This window comes from Stegodyphus dumicola, chromosome 2 (assembly GCF_044657685.1).
Source record: "Stegodyphus dumicola isolate Sdum_Otavi_A_Nest chromosome 2, ASM4465768v1".
NCBI lineage: Eukaryota > Metazoa > Arthropoda > Arachnida > Araneae > Eresidae > Stegodyphus > Stegodyphus dumicola.
The window spans coordinates 58,222,628-58,239,146 of record NC_140769.1 but is presented as its reverse complement, the minus strand read 5'-3'; the positions used below and the strand labels follow the sequence as shown (position 1 = coordinate 58,239,146).

Below are 16,519 nucleotides of genomic sequence, written 5' to 3'. Positions count from 1 at the left end.
TTAATAATGTATCCTGTGTTCGATCGGGTACTGCAACTAGAAAAAAACTTACCTGATCCTCTCTCAATCCCGCCAAAAACCCACTGACCCTCCACCCAATGCCCTCTATGATACTTCCTCTTGCCAAATTTAGATTCGTCAATTTCGACGATTTTTCCTACACCACCTATTTTCTCGGATGTCAGCTCAACGTGATCGAGAATCACTTCATTAACGAACTGACGCCAATCAGTAAGAGTAGCTGACGAGAAGCCAAAATCATCAACAATATCGCACGTTCGCGTCCCCCTAACTATTTCAAACGTTAAACGAAATATCTCTTCCAGCTTCAGCTTACTGCATGAAAACCAAGAGCCATATCTATAGGACTTTTGAGCCCCACAAACCTTTCCTTCGTTAACTTTCCTACAAATCCAAGCACAACCATCTGAAACGGTCTTTTTAGGACCAAGCTTCATAAGCCCTCCACACTTCAAACATACTAAATCACTTTTCACTAAATCAGCTTCCCTCAAAAAGTCAAGAAATACATCCCTGTTGTTACACAAAGCCGTAACAAAATTCCTATTTGGAAACCCCTGTTTCCCAAAAGTTGGCCTGTTATTGGAATAAGTCTAAGTAACCGTACTCTGTAGCAAACCCTGATACTTAATAAACACACTTAGAACGGAAGGCATACTGACAAAATAGAAAAAACTTACCTGAAATACAAACCATAAAAAATAATAAAAATCCCAATCGAACGATCCCGCGCTCACTGCACAGAAAAAAGAAAAAAAAAAAAGGGGAGTTCTGAACTGAAATCACGGACTCCTGCTTTAGGATTACCATAAATAAAACAGTAAACAACAGGGTTACCATAATTTGTCATTAATCGTGCGAAAAGAAGTCGCCAAAAAGGACTAATACTAAAGCTGTGCCCAAGGTATTTTATTTAGTGTCGAAGGGAAATTAAGAATCAGGACTCTCCAGATGTTTAATTATGTATGGAGGGGGAATTAAATGCGCATGTGTAAAGCCTATGAGAAAATGTTGTTGGTGGTTTTGAGGTCCGGATGTTAGATCATTCCAGATAATGGACATTTCGAACTTTGTACTGTAGTTTATTCTGAAAGTATATATTATTGAACATCATTTATCGATTGTTGGTAATTTTTGAATGCTTGAAAATTTTTGTAATGCTGTGTATGACTGAGCTGATAATAATAATTTTTTTTAATCATTTCATAAGCTATTGTAAAAAAAAATTCAATTTGATGCAAATGTAATGTGAATAATTATTAAACTGATTTATTTTGAAAATCATAGTGCATGTCCAACAAACCCTGAAACAAAGTAATGCAATGTAATTTTTGGTTATACAGTCAAAAGTCGTTAATTCGGACACCCATAATTCGGAATGATCTATAATCCGGACCTCAAAACTAAAAACTTTCTGCGCATGCGCCGCGTTGACACATGCGCCGCGTTGACACATACGCATAGGCGTTTACGCGTGCACGTAAGACCTTTTACGACTGCACATATAAGTGTGTGCAAGTGCAGAATACGTTTTCGCGTGCGCATTTTATGTATAAGGGATGTATAAGCTAAAATTATCTAATTATCTATTTCAGTTAATGTTGATGATTGCGTTGTTCCTTAATTTTCGAATTGGATCCGGCTTATTATTTTTTGCAGACTGTAAGAGCAATTTTATAAAAGTAAGCTTTCGATTATATCAAATAGAATTTCCGATATATATTTGTTAATATGTAAAGGATCTAAAGCAAAAGTATGTTTTGAAATCCGAAATCTGTTTATCAATTTCACGCTGCTCGGTGGGAGGGATCGCCGCGGCGGCGGGCGCGTAATGAATTGGAAGTTGATCTGTCAGCACTATCCTTATCCTCAGCGCAGATGTTTTTATTTTATTTGGCTTATAATTCCTTACCAAATGTAGTATTTCATCTCGATATGCTCTGTCTTTGATATGATTTAAAACAAGTTCCTCGTCATTATAATTCCCTTTCGATAGCAAAGAAAGTAACAGAGGTTACTAAAAACGAAAAAATTTCGATTGACAAATTAGTCGGTGTTCTCGACACAGCAATTATAGGACTTGAACAGCGGAACTTTGTAAGTGAACAAGAAATTACGTCTGTTTAATAGAATTAAAGAGAAAGTATTATCACATGAAACGAAGCAAAACTTAAACAACTTACATTGAAAGAAATGTTTAATAAAGTAAACAAATAAATATTAAGCTTTTTCTTTTTGTAAATTTTGATACCCTTTAGATCATAATTGTTCTTTATTTCATAAATTACTGTTTCATATTTTTAATTTTAGAATTTCTGCATGCCATCTTACGAGATTTAAACTGATGATCTATAATCCGGAAAAATCGATAATCTGGAATCGCCGAAGTCCCGATGAGTCCAGATTAACGACTTTTGACTGTATAAATAAATTCTGTCATCTTGCAGAGTAAAGAAGGAGAATGCGCGTAAGACCTTTACCGCTGCGAATTTGCGTGTGCGCGTGCGCAAAATACGTTTACGAATGCGCATTTAATGTATAACGGACGGAATAAGCTAAGCTAAAATTATCTAATTATCTATTTCAGTTAATGTTGCAGATTGCGTTGTTCCTTAATCTTCGAATTGGATCCGGATTATTATTTTTTGCAGACTGTTAGAGCAATTTTATAAAAGTAAGCTTGAACTTTCGATTATGTCAAATAGAATTTCTGATATATATTTACTAATATGTAAAGGATCTACAAAGCGAAAGTATGTTTTGAAGTCCATTAAACAAAAAGTAGAATTGCTGCAAAAAATGGATAAAGGCATACCCTTTGTTTATGTAAACTTTAACGTTTGTTTATCTAAACATTGTTTATCTTTAACACAGGGCGGCATGTACTGAATTGGAAGTTGATCCAGCACTATCCTTATCTTAAGAGCAGATGTTTTTATTTTATTTGGCTTATAATTGCTTACTCAATGTAGTATTTCATCTCGATGTGTCTTTGATATGATTTAAATCAAATGCCTCGTCATTATAATTCGCTTCGGATAGCGAAGAAAGTGATAGAGGTTATTGAAAACGAAAAAATTTCGATTGACAAATTAGTCGGTATTCTTGACACAGCAATGATAGGACTTGAACAGCGGAACTTTGTAACTGAACACGAAATTATGTCTGTTTATAGAAATAAAGAGAATGTATTATCACATAAAAAACGAAGCAACTTAAACAACTTACATTGAAAGAAATGTTTAATAAAGTAAACAAATAAGTATTAAGCTTTTCCTTTTTGCAACTTTTGATACCCTTTAGATCATAATTGTTCTTTATTTCATAAATTACGGTTTCATATTTTTAATTTTATAATTTCTGCATGCCATCTTACGAGATTTAAACTGATGATCTATAATCCGGAAAAATCGATAATCCGGAATCGCCGAAGTCCCAACGAGTCCGGATTAACGACTTTTGACTGTAATACAAAGAGAAGCTATAAATGAGAGCTGTCTAACCAGGTCATTATTATCAATTGTTATGTATTGCTCATCATTAGTGTGAATTTAAATATGCAGTTATAAATGTTTGAGATTTATGTAAAAATTTTGATTTTTTAGTAAATCATTTGTGTAACAGTTAAAGGGAAATTGAATGCTTAATATCAAATGTAACTTGGCCATATGAATTTTTTTATTATATTTTACCATTCAAAATTTTAATCACATGTATCTTTAGTTTTTTTGTCATTTTATTATATATTGTTGCATTATGTTATTCTTTTGTTTAGCTACGCTTAAACTGCAGTCTTCTAAGAGCTTACGCACATTCAGAAGTCTTGAAAGCACAAAAATGCCATATCTGTCAGGTATTACTTTTATATATGTAATCTTAACAAAGTACTGAGAATGAAACCCTTTTTTTAAAGAAAATCAGTTGTTGCACTTTTTGTTATTATTATTAGGACTAATCTTTGGAATATGGTAACGGGTAGTTTGGCGACATTTTGGTAAGGCGATAAAAGTTACTAGCTAGGACTTTAGCAGTGTACATGGATAAAGTCAAGAGTGTGCGCAATGCCATTTTTGTGCAATTCTGGGATGTTTTTTTAAGTGAAAATAGGTCGAGGTGTACATGGATACCGTGTATGTGCAATTCTTAAAAACGTAGCAAGCAGTTTGCGATTCTGTACTTTCTCTCGATTTCGCACCTAATCTTCGCCATGATTAAGTATTTTTGTTCCATAAAAGTTCTAGTATAAGCGTAATTCGGCTAGCAGATTGTTGGAAAAAGTGTTGAGGGGGGGGGAAACATGCCTTTACTTCGTGAAAACAAAATGGCATCCAAAACAAAACTAGCAGGTTGCTGTAGCAGCATTGGTTGCCAAATTTTCGCCAAAAAATCGCTAAGTTACCATAATCCAAAGATTAACCATTATTAGTTATAAAAATAGGTTGAACTTTGGATTATGGTAACTTGGCGATTTTTTGGCGAAAATTTGGCGACCAACTCTGCTACAGCAACCCTCTATTTTTTTTTCGCCGCCATTTTGTCTTCACGAAGTAAAGACACGTTTCTTTTCTTTTTATTTACTGAACACTTTTTCCAACAATCTACTAGCCGAATTACACTTATGCTAGAAATTTTATGTAACAAAACTGCTTAATCATGACAAATATTAACTGCAAAATTGGGAAAAAGCGCACAATCGCAAACTCCTTGCGCGTTTTTCAGAATAGCACATACACATAAACCATTTACACGTCGACTTATTTTTGCTTAAAAAAACATCCCAGAATTGCACAAAAATGGCATTGCACACACATTTAACTTTATCCATCTGCACTGCTATTTTCTCATAAATTACAAAAATTTGCACGAAAATGTAAAAAAATTCTGTGAATCTTTAAACTCGGTAAAAAGCACATATATGAAATTACCTGATCGCGAAAAAGTATATACCCTTTCCAAGGATGAACATTTTCACGTATAAAATAAAAAAAATATCCAAAAGCTTTTACCTCTAAATTATCTATTATATTATAAACGTCACCAACGAATTTATATGCAAACATTAAAAATAGTTACAAATACTTAGTGTCAAATATTCAAATTATTTCCATACACGTTTACTTCAACTGAAACGTATACCAGATTCCTACAAACATAAAATTCACAAAATAATTAACATTTAATTAAAATATCACTAAACCATGTACACGTTGACTTATTTTTACTTAAAAAAACATCCCAGAATTGCACAAAAATGGCATTGCGCACACTCTTCACTACATCCATGTACACTTCTTTTTTTAGAAAAATTTCACAAAAATGCATGAAAATTTTGTGAATCTTTTAAGCTCGATAAAAAGCACATGTATGAAATTACCTCATCGCAAAAAAGTACATACCCTTTCCAAGGATGAACATTTCCACGTATAAAATAAATAAAATATCCAAAAACTTTTACCTCTAAATTATCTATTATATTATAAACGTCAGCAACGAATTTATACACAAACATTAAAAATAGTTACAAATACTTAGTGTAAAATATTTATTTCCATACACGTTTACTTCAACTGAAACGTATACCAAATTCCTACAAACATAAAATTCACAAAATAACTATCATTTAATTAAAATATCTCTAAACCATGTACACGTCGACTTATTTTTACTTAAAAAAACATCCCAGAATTTCACAAAAATGGTACTGTGCACACTCTTCACTATATCCATGTACACTGCTTTTTTCTCATAAATTAGAAAAATTTCACGAAAATTCATGAAAATACTCAACGTATACTACTCAAACGTATTCCAAAATACTACAAATGTATAACTCACAAAATGACAATCATTAAATTAAAATATAATTAAATTAAAAAACACTACTTAAAATATAAATAAGCACATAACTTAAATTAATAAAAATTAGATTACAATCCTAATTACTTTAAACTAAATCATTACTAATAACAATTTTCCAATAATACCATATTAATTTATTTACTCCTTACATTTAGAACATTGCATAAAAATAATATCCTCAAATGATTAAAAATACTAACTTACCTAATCTTCTTCAGAATCTTCATTACGTGGCACGCACAGTTCCCTACAGAAAGAGTTCCAATCGGCTGCAGTACTAATTTCTAAATCCGAAATCCAGTAGTCAACTGGCAGTCTATTCACCAAGTAATAAGAAATTAATAAAAGTTCACCCATACTCAAACTACTTTCAGCAAACCACATACCCTTCCTTACACTCCGTTTCACAAAATGTCCATTTTCACCAGATTTCTTGCACCGCTATTCCAACTTATCTGTAATTTTCTTCCTTTCACACAATCTCAACTTATTATTATTATCAGATAAACACATTAAAAATTTAGAATTCACTTTACATAGCGCCATGCAATCCGAAAATTAATCAACACTATTTCACACAACACACAATGAAGCTTAATACAAAATAATTTTTCCAAATTAACCCCCTTTTCCGATTAAAGAACTGTAATTCGTCCATTAATGTCACATGACATATCTCATGATCTCTCATTTCCTTCGCACAAAATAATGCGTAATCAGAACTGAGTACTTCTCACATTATTACCAAAGTCCTAGGTAGTAACCTTTATCGCCTCCAAAATGTCGCCAAAGTACCAGTTACCATATTCCAAAGATCAGCCTAAAATTATTTTGTTAGTTTATTAGTTATGAAATTACTTATTAATGCATCTTTTTTCTTCATTAACTATTAGATATAATTAAAAACCAGGGCATGTATAATGTACGAAAAAATTCAAATCAAGATGGCTTTAGAATAGTTTGTTAACAGTAGTGATTTTTGGTTAGATGTATGCTTATAAAATCTAATAGAATTCTGAATCGAGTGGTTTCTGTATAACTTGATTAAATAGAAACATTAAGCTTCAAAAACAAAATATGTAATTTTATTTTTAATCGTTTATGTAATTAAAAGAATTATTTATAGGTCCGTTTTTATTCGGCTCCACCCCAGAAGAAGAGTTTTTTCTCTCAGGTGGTCGAAAATATAAAAGAAGATATAAATCGCAATAAAGAAATGAAGGTAATCTCTAAACTCTTTAGATATTTATCATTATTTAATTGTCATTGTTATAATGAGAATAAAGAACAATGTTATATTTCTGATTGTGAGCATATTATATAAATATCTGAAAATTTTGTCAAGATCTGGCTTAAATTATTGAGAATAAAAATCTAGATTAAATAAAATAGTAGCAGGAATATGCATCAGATATTAAAGGACTGTGTGCTTGTCTTTCAGTGCATCTGTGTTTTCATATAAAAAGTAACATCAGTCAAAGGTTGATTTTTGTCCAATTTTAATTTGGATGAATATATGCTTCTTTTCCATATATTGATAGACATATGTACAGGGTAATTCTAAATTATTTTTACAAATTATGACGGGTGATAGTACTCATTCAGATGAGCGATAATTACTATAGAACACAGAGTCGCATTCCACTCTGAGAAGCAGAAAAGAGGAGTATTAGAATTCCAACTTGAACAGTATTGGGAGAGTGAATGAACGAGACCAAAAGTTGCACAATCAGTTTAGTGAAAAACTCGCAGAGTGCACAAAATGGATAAAACCAAGAACTTGGCGTTCGAGTGTTAATTTGAGCTCAGACTTTGAGGGCAAACACTCAAATACACATCTTTGGTTGGCAAGGTCTCAACTTCGCAAACGATTGCAACAATTATCTAAATTATTAGAAAGAAATTATTTATTAGGTAGAAAAACTGCTACCTTCATATCAAGGTAGCAGTTTTTTCCCATTTGCCATGTTCTTTCCTGTCCTCCTGGACTTATTGTGCTGCGCTCATTCTACTTGAAGTGCCCTTCTATGAGACACGAAGTTCTGACAGCTGGAACTTTTCATGCTAATCTCGGCATACAGCGAAAGTTTGAGTTAGTTGATAATATTCAACCCTTGATTGGATAATGAATTTTTTGCAATCGTTTGCGAGGTTGAGACTTTGCCAACCAAAGATACGCATTTGAGTGTTTGCCATCAAAGTCCGAGCTTAAATTAACACTCGAATGCAAAGTGTTCGGTTTTATCCATTTTGTGCACTCTCTGTGAGGTTTTCAGTAAATTGATTGTGTAACTTTTGGTCTCGTTCATTCCCTCTCCCAACACTGTTTAAGTTCAGGTTGGAATTGTAATATTCTTTTTTTTCTGTCTCTCAGAATGGAATGCTCTGTGGTAATTATTGCTCATCTGAATGAGTACTATCATCCCTATTAATTTGTAAAAACAATTTAGAATCATCCTGTATATGCTTTTCTAATATGTATGGTATTTTATGACTATTTGCATCCTCTCAAAAAAGTCATGGATTCATTTGCGACTTTAGAAAGCAGTCATAAGTTGGTTGGTGACTAATTTTTTGCCAACCTAACGTGTTGAACCATTTTCAAAATGGTAAAATGCTAAAAATTCCATAGAAAAGAAATCAACAGTAAAGTGTAAAAGGAAGGAACATCAATAATAAATGACTTACTTTTTTTAGAAATCTGGTAATTTTTTTGCACTGTTATTTTTTTCCAGTCGCACAGCAATTTTGTTTTCTCTAAAAAAATCAGAAAATTACATAACTCAATACTGTGCACGATTTGGCTCCGTGCCCCGATCAATAACAAATCAAGTGAATAACTTTTGTAAATGGGATACAGCTATTTTCAAATCAATTTCTGACCTGCATTTTAACACTTTGCATGCAACTTTTCACATTGTATCTCCATTAAATTTGGTAATTTAAGAAGTTCAGCTTCATAGAATGTGAATGTCTGCATTCTCAATAATTGGGTGAAACACTGTTTCCTAACAAAATTAATAATTTCAGAAATGCAATTTTCTTTTTCATTGGTTGGGAAACTCTAAACTTCCATTGAGAATTGTTACAAGAAAAGCAAATATACTTAATGCAAGAAGAAACAGAAAAATGACGATAGAATTTAAAAAATGATAATAAACAGATGTATGTTGTGTGTGTACTTGAAATGCCACATGAATATTTTTTGGCGACTTATTGTGTTGCCTCATAAACACTTTTTTGTGACTTTTCAGTGAGGTTGCAGGTAATCAGAATGTACCAAATGCATATTCACACTAGAAGAATCCATACCATATTCAGTTTTTAAATTATTGTCATTTTCTTGGTTTCTATTTCTTAATCATTTTCACTTCATTTAGGAGCTAACAAGGACATGAAGTCTAATCTTCAGTTTCATGCATATTGATAAATTTATAAATTGCATAAAACATATGTTATTCAGGAATTTTATATACAGAATATCTCATATATGCTTATTAATTCTTTAGAATGATCGTTTTCTTAGTTTAAACTGTTTTTGGCTATGGAAATAAATATAATATTGCTAAGCAAAAAAAAAAAAAAAAAAGTATTTTATTTACATTTACATATGCATATTATAATATGCTAAACTGTTGCTTTCATTTAAAGTGATAAATGATCTTTTCTTTTTTAAAGTTTAATTTCTTGATAAAAGTTGACCAAATATGTTGCTGCATTATAAGTTTTATATCAACTGATGCAAATTTATTGCTTTGTTTTATAAAACATAAGATATATTAAAAACTAAAAAAGCAGTTTCTTTTTTTGTTGCTTTTATAGCATTGTAGTAAAATATTTACCATTTAAATCTAGCAGTACTCAAGTTTTTTATGGAAGTATTTTGATCTCTGATGCTTCACATCTGTAAACTGCTATTATTTATCAGGTAACTTTTTTTTTTTTTTGCTATGACTGGGGCACAGGATTCTATATAGCATATAATCTGCTGCATAAAAAATTCTGACCAGAAACTTACAAACCATGTTTCTAGTTTCAAACATTTATACTTCTAAATTTTTATTAGATTGATAATATATACTGATGCATTTTCTTAGGTAATAGTGAAAACCCCTCGATTTCTAGAATTTATATTTTAAATAATTTACTGAAATTTTTTACATTTTCAATTGACGTAATTTAGTTACTTTCAACTAACTATTTAGATGCCATGATAATTTTAATTGAGAGAAGCCATCAACAAATGCATGATTATGCCTTGGAAGGGGAAGATTACTTCATTGCTTTGCAAATCATATATTTAAGTAATTTTTTTGAAAAAATTTACATATTTATCTTTAAAGAGTGAAACAAATGATTAAATGCAAAAATAAAAATGACCAAGTTTTAAACTGGCTGATTCATTCTTATTTTTTTTTCTGTTCTTTTAAACAGTTTTTCACTTGTTTCACTTGTTCTATTTTTTGGTGTCCTAACAATTATTCTTTTGAATTAATTGCTGCATATTATGCTGTTTCTTTCATATCTAAATTATGCTGGAGAAAGTTCATAAATTAAAAAAAATACTTTTTAGTTATTGAAAGTTTTGAAGTTAAATGTAAACTTAAGAAGGCATGGGTTTCCTACATTCTTGAATACATTAGGATATAAGAAATTTGATTGTGTGCTTGAACATGTTGAGTAAAGCATGCTATCACAAAAAAGAATGATTTGGAAATTTCCAACCAACCTATTTTTTTCTTGCGAGATATCAGCTTAGTCATCAAACATAAAATCCTAAACTATGACAAAAAATAGAAAAATGTGAAACTCCAATTAGAGTATTGGGAGGTGAATAGATTCGTCTTCGAATTGATGACTTGAAAGTTATAGTTAATAGTTTTTTAAAATCTGAGACTGAAGTTTGCACAAATTGTAATGTTGTTTTGTAAGTATCTCATTTTTTATTAGGTTGTCAATCTTAAAACAGTTCGTATGAAATATTTGAAAGCTTTCAGATTTTATATTACGCCCAAAGGTTTTCAGATTTTTTTTTTTTTTTTTTTTTTTTTTTTTTTTTTTTAAGTAGTGTTATTGAGTATTGTGTTAGTTACTGACAGAAAAACATTGTGTTAGTTACTGAAAGAAAAATTGGTGATTCAATTCACACCCCTTAGACCAGAGTTTCTTTAAATTATGGATCGTAACCTCCATGGCAATTAGCAGTCGCGGGACCTGCAGAAGGGGGTTGCCAAAAATTTTAACAGTTTTGATATTTCTTTAACTTATTATATTATAGTAATTTTACAATTGCCAAATAGTTTTACACAATATATCTGAAAATAGATAAAGATAAAACAATACAGACAAAGAAAAAACAAAAATGTTTCGACAAATTCTTTTTATAACATAAACATTCATTTTACTTGATTTGCACGTGGCGCTGTCATTTCGTCTGTTACTTATTTAAAATTTTCACATTGTTCTATGTTGTAAAATTAAAGTTTATGACCTAAAAATGCAATAGTTATATTACAGTGCAAGTGAAAAAAATTGACTGTTTCACTCACACATGTGTCAAATTTGTACAATGCTTATGGGGTCCCAAAAAATTTTTGTAAATATTATGGTGTCCTGGGGGGTCATGAAAAAATCTGTGATAAAAAGGGGTCGCGACTGAAAAAAAGTTTAAGAATCCCTGCCTAGACCATAGGTTCTCAACCTTATTTTGCCCACTGCCCACCTTGAGAATATTTTTTTTCTCCCCCCCCCAATTTTTTTACTTGAGAATTTGAAACAGCTATTGTCACGATTATATTTAAACGTATAATATTAACCGTATGTGGCCGCGATTAGTAACATGGAGCCGATTTCTCTTTTTAGTTACCAACATTGCTACAGCACTAAATCCATGTTCAGCTAAATAGGAAGATCGGAATGCTATCAGAAATCGTTGAATAATCGACCATAATCCTGTGTATACTTGCAGAATCGGCTTCTGCAACCATAATTCTTGGTAGCCGTTCTTAAATTTAATTTTAATTCTTCATTTATTACCTGTTCTGTTAATTCTTTTAACTGGGATGATCCTGTTGTGCTGACATTTGAAAAACGATCCAAAATGCAGTCTGGTATGTCCATGTTTAGAATGTCCTGGAATCGTTCCTTCAAATCAGTGTGGTGGTTTGTTGACAGTAAACAAGCAAGTCGTCGTGCTTGAATGATATTGCTTACAAATTTGGGAAGTTATTGAATTCACATGTCAATATTTTTTTTTTTTATATATAATGGCAGTTTTGACACGAAAGCATCAGTGCTATTTTTTGTCTTAATCAAGTTTAAGTCGTTACCTTGAAGTTAGAGATAGACATCATTAAACAAGTTATACAGGTTTGTCAAGTACGCAGCATCGTTCTTTTATGAGATGAGGTTGTCATGCAGTTCCATGTTTTTGTTTCTTGGGAACTCTATGACAGACTCAAACAGATTGTAAAATTAACTCAAACAAGTACCTTTTGACAGCCAACACACCTCTGCGTGAAGCAGCAATCGGTTGAAATCTTCATCATTGGCAGTGACTGAAGCTGACTAAATAATCTGCCCTTCAACGAGTCATTTATGCTTTTATTAACTGCTCTGATAACATATTGCAGTGATGTATGGAAGCGTTCATTCAGAATTTTTGCAACCAAGTGCTGGTGATGCATTACTCAATGCAAAGTAAGCATGTCAGGAACTTTATTTTTTAAGCCTTTGTGGTGACACATTGTCATAGCCGTTATGCCATCCATAGCAACTGACAAAATATTATTAAATGGAATTTCTTTTTCATCACAAAACGTTCCCAGTGTATTGAATATGGTTTTGCCTCTTGTGTTTCCAAATTGGTAGCAAACAATAGTTCTTGATATATTTTTTTTTCTTTGATAAACCTTACGTATGACAATAACAATGCTTCATTGGTTGGTAAACTGACTCATCCAGCTGAATTGAAAATTGACAAATCTGTAGATGATTGTACAATATCTTTTCAATGTTTTCAGCCATCTCATCAATTCGTCTTTGCACAAAACTATTGCTGAAAGGAATTTTTCAAATAATATCTATAGCTGGTTTAACGAGCACAGTGGTCATTACTTCTTTTACTGCTGATAAAATTTAAATCTCCCCCAATAGTATGTTGTTTGCCTCTTTTAGTAATCAACAATGAGATATTGTGTGAAGCTCGCAGTCAGTCATTGTCTTGCTTAGAAGCTGATGAAAAAAGTTTTGATATAGTTAGCTGAATTTCGTACTTTTTTCATGCCTTGAAAATAGGTCACATCTTTGTCTTTCTTATTAGGGTGCATTTATTAAAATGATCTTAAAGCCTAGAAGGCTTCATTGCTTCTTTTGAAAATGTTTTTTAAGCAATAAGGCACATTGGCGATGATGGATTTGTGAGATTTTCAATAAATCCGTATTTAATATAGTCCACTCTATAGGTGCTGTCTCTTCTTTTTTGCTTCTGACATGGTTTTTACTTTACAGATACGTGGATAGTAGTAATGAATGTTAGATAAAATATAAATACTGTGACAAGAAATGTGACATTCAGAGCCTGTTGACAATTAGCTGTCACAAGCTGGTAAAAAAATACATGCCAAAAGATGGTTGTTATCAACTATTTCCATTACCCAAAAGTATGTGACAAACAGCAAAAGTTCTCAATTAACTATTTCTTTTTCTCAAGGGAAAAACTGGTACTAAGCACCCTGTGGGAGATCTCCTCAGAGAAGCACAAAAGAAAGACTTTGAGATCACTAAAAGATATGCGGAGAACTGAGATGGATGTGCTGTGTATAGGGTGCAAAGATTGTGTCCACGGAAGCAAATTGTCTGCTTTGGTTTTATTCAATGCTCTATAGCCCCGTTTACATGCAACGCTCCTTCGCACAGCTGCCATTAGCAAGAGGAGAAAAAGGACGAAACATGAAAGAGTTGCGTCTTTAGGACTTGTTCAGAAGACCATCGTCTTCCTTCCCTTTACACCTAAGCCTCTGTGAACAATCACATCTCCAAATTAGCCAATTTCTAATACTGTTTACACATTTTTAACGTTGTTTACTGTTGTTAATTTTGTAATCTGTACTTTTGCATCTGGTACCTGAACTTTCATATTGGTTCCTGAAAAATATATGCTTTTTAATTATGATTATTATTTTATTAAGCTGGTATTTAGTTCACTCTTGGTGCTTGTCGCTATGGTTAAAAGATGGTCATAGATTATTAAACTGTTTCCCAATAAGATATAGAACTCAAACTTTGTACATACACTGCTTGTGGATGTGGTGTTGATTTTTAGAGGATTAGATTTTTTTCAAATTTAAAGTTGAACCGATTTTTTGCAAATATTATCAAATAAACTGAGAATCTCAGAATATTATAGTTTGCATCATAACACACTGTGGAGGAAAAAAAATTAAATTAAATTTTTAGCATAATTTTGTAAAAAAATATTTTGGGAGAATTTTTGAAAATCGTTCATATTTTTAGACTTTTTGACACCCATTAATTTTAAAATTTCATATCTATAAATATATTGGGTACAAACTTCTGAAATTTTCACAGCTTATAAAACAAACTTTTCGCATTAAAAAAAATTATAAAGGAAATTAATTGAATGATTTTTTTACTTTTTTAAAAGATATGCAATGAAGCAGAAGGGGAAATATTGATTTTTCATGGGCATAAATTCGAAACATCTGTTTCAAAGTAATAATCTCATTATACCACATTATTTATACTATATAAGTAAAGTTGTTATTGTTGCCAATTGTTAGTTCAGCGTGTAATTGAAGATATTTCTGAGTTAACTTTCTCTTAAGATGCGTTTTGTATTCCGTTGTGTTTAACGTTCTTATTAGATTGAAGCATAACTACTGATTATACATAGTGATATTCTAAACACTTGTACGAGTATTTCTGTGGAAAATTCCAGAACTTTGAAGTGTTTCTGTTGATAAAATAAATTTAATTAAGCTATCATTGGATTTGAGTGCAATGGCAATTATTTACGAACTATTATCAATCTATTACAAACCTGTACACACGCAACAATATTATAATTAATTAATGCATTAAAATTGTTCTGAACGTGTTTTACAAAACAAAAACAGGTAAAGAAAAATGTTGCTTGCATTTTATGATTTTTTGCAATTTTTTTAGCAATATAAGGTTTTAAAAAAAGGTTTGTAATTTATATTTATATTTACCAATTGAATAAATAGTACTAGGTTTGACTTATATATATATGTGTGTGTATTGAAATTCAGTAATAAAATTTTAAAGATTTGAAATGATTAAATGTCTATTTAGGCATTTTGTATTCTTTAAACTGCAAATGCAAACTGAGGAACTTTTTGCATTTTTTCGATAAATCCATTTACTTTAAGTTTTAAAACATAAACAGGTATGGTCTAAATTATTTATTATTTTTACTGCTTATTTAAAATTATATACTTTATAGAAACAAGTATGGGTTTTGCAAAATACTGAAAAGAAAAATTATTTGAAATGAAAATGTGACCGAGATCATATTTGTTTTAAAGATTTTAGATAAAAGTGTATTTTTATTTTTTTCTCAGAAATTAATTCATTAATTGCAAAATCATTTCTTGAAGTTATTAAGAAAACTCTTAATAAATACAATAAAAAAAAACTGGGGGGAGACATTGAAAATTGTAGGAGAAGAAAGACATTTTAATAGTAAAATTTTTCTTCAAGAATTGAAATAAAAAAAATTACTAGCAAGAACTTTTTTTCAGCTTAAAATTATTTTGTGTCACAAAACCATTTAATAATATTCATAAAAAGTAGATGAAAATGCTTAAATTAAAAAAAAAAAAAAAAAAAAATCATTCAAAAGGTACAGAGTCCCTTGCCACTTTGAAGCCGATATGCACTTGTCTTAACTTTAGTTTTAATTTGAACGATATTTCTGGAATACTTATCATCAGATAACCCTGTCTGTATTTGTCTATAATTTTTGTATCTTGTACAGTTCTATCTAATTTTTGAGTGGATGTTATCACATCCCCAGACATCTATCAGCGTAATTGTTTCGCTAACAGTCCAGTGAGCAGTAACTAAAATTAAGTGAACCACGCAATCGCGCAGAATAGTACGGGAAATCTCCCCATTTGCCCTGCTCTGGAGAGGTAAGGAACATTCAACCAAGTTCTACCTCCAATTCGGCGAGGCAGTTAATGCTTGTTCCCATGTGAATGGGACACGTTGGAAGAACCGGTTTTCGCTACCGGTCGAATCTGCTCTTGTGAACGGGGCTTATAATGCTAATTTTAACATAATTCATCTTTTGTATAACCAAGAATTAATTTGTCAAGTTTTCATTAAAAATGAAAAAGACAACCTGTCTGTTTATTCTCCTATCTCGGGTAAACTCGGCAATGTTGATGCTAATAAAAATAAAATGAACGATCATTGCCTTATATATCATTAATGTAGGTCGAAGACATATAATACGCATCGACAGGAATAAGATAAACATGCAGTGACTTGTTTATAATACTCAACGTGAAAGTAAAACGTTTAGGTAAGGGTGATGTGGGAGTAGAGTGCAGGTTAGAACAAGCACAGATAATACTGTCATTTCCTGTAA

General features: G+C 31.3%; 1 protein-coding gene across 1 annotated transcript in view; it reads left to right on the top strand.

Moving 5' to 3' along the window:
- The window catches only part of LOC118197379 (mitochondrial import inner membrane translocase subunit TIM44), a 71,525-nt gene that overhangs the window by 3,768 nt on the left and 51,238 nt on the right, over positions 1–16,519 (top strand). The window contains exons 2-3 of the mRNA XM_035368888.2: positions 3,797–3,874; positions 7,007–7,102. Of these exons, the coding sequence (XP_035224779.2) occupies positions 3,797–3,874; positions 7,007–7,102 (174 nt within the window). The remainder of the gene's footprint in view (positions 1–3,796; positions 3,875–7,006; positions 7,103–16,519) is intronic.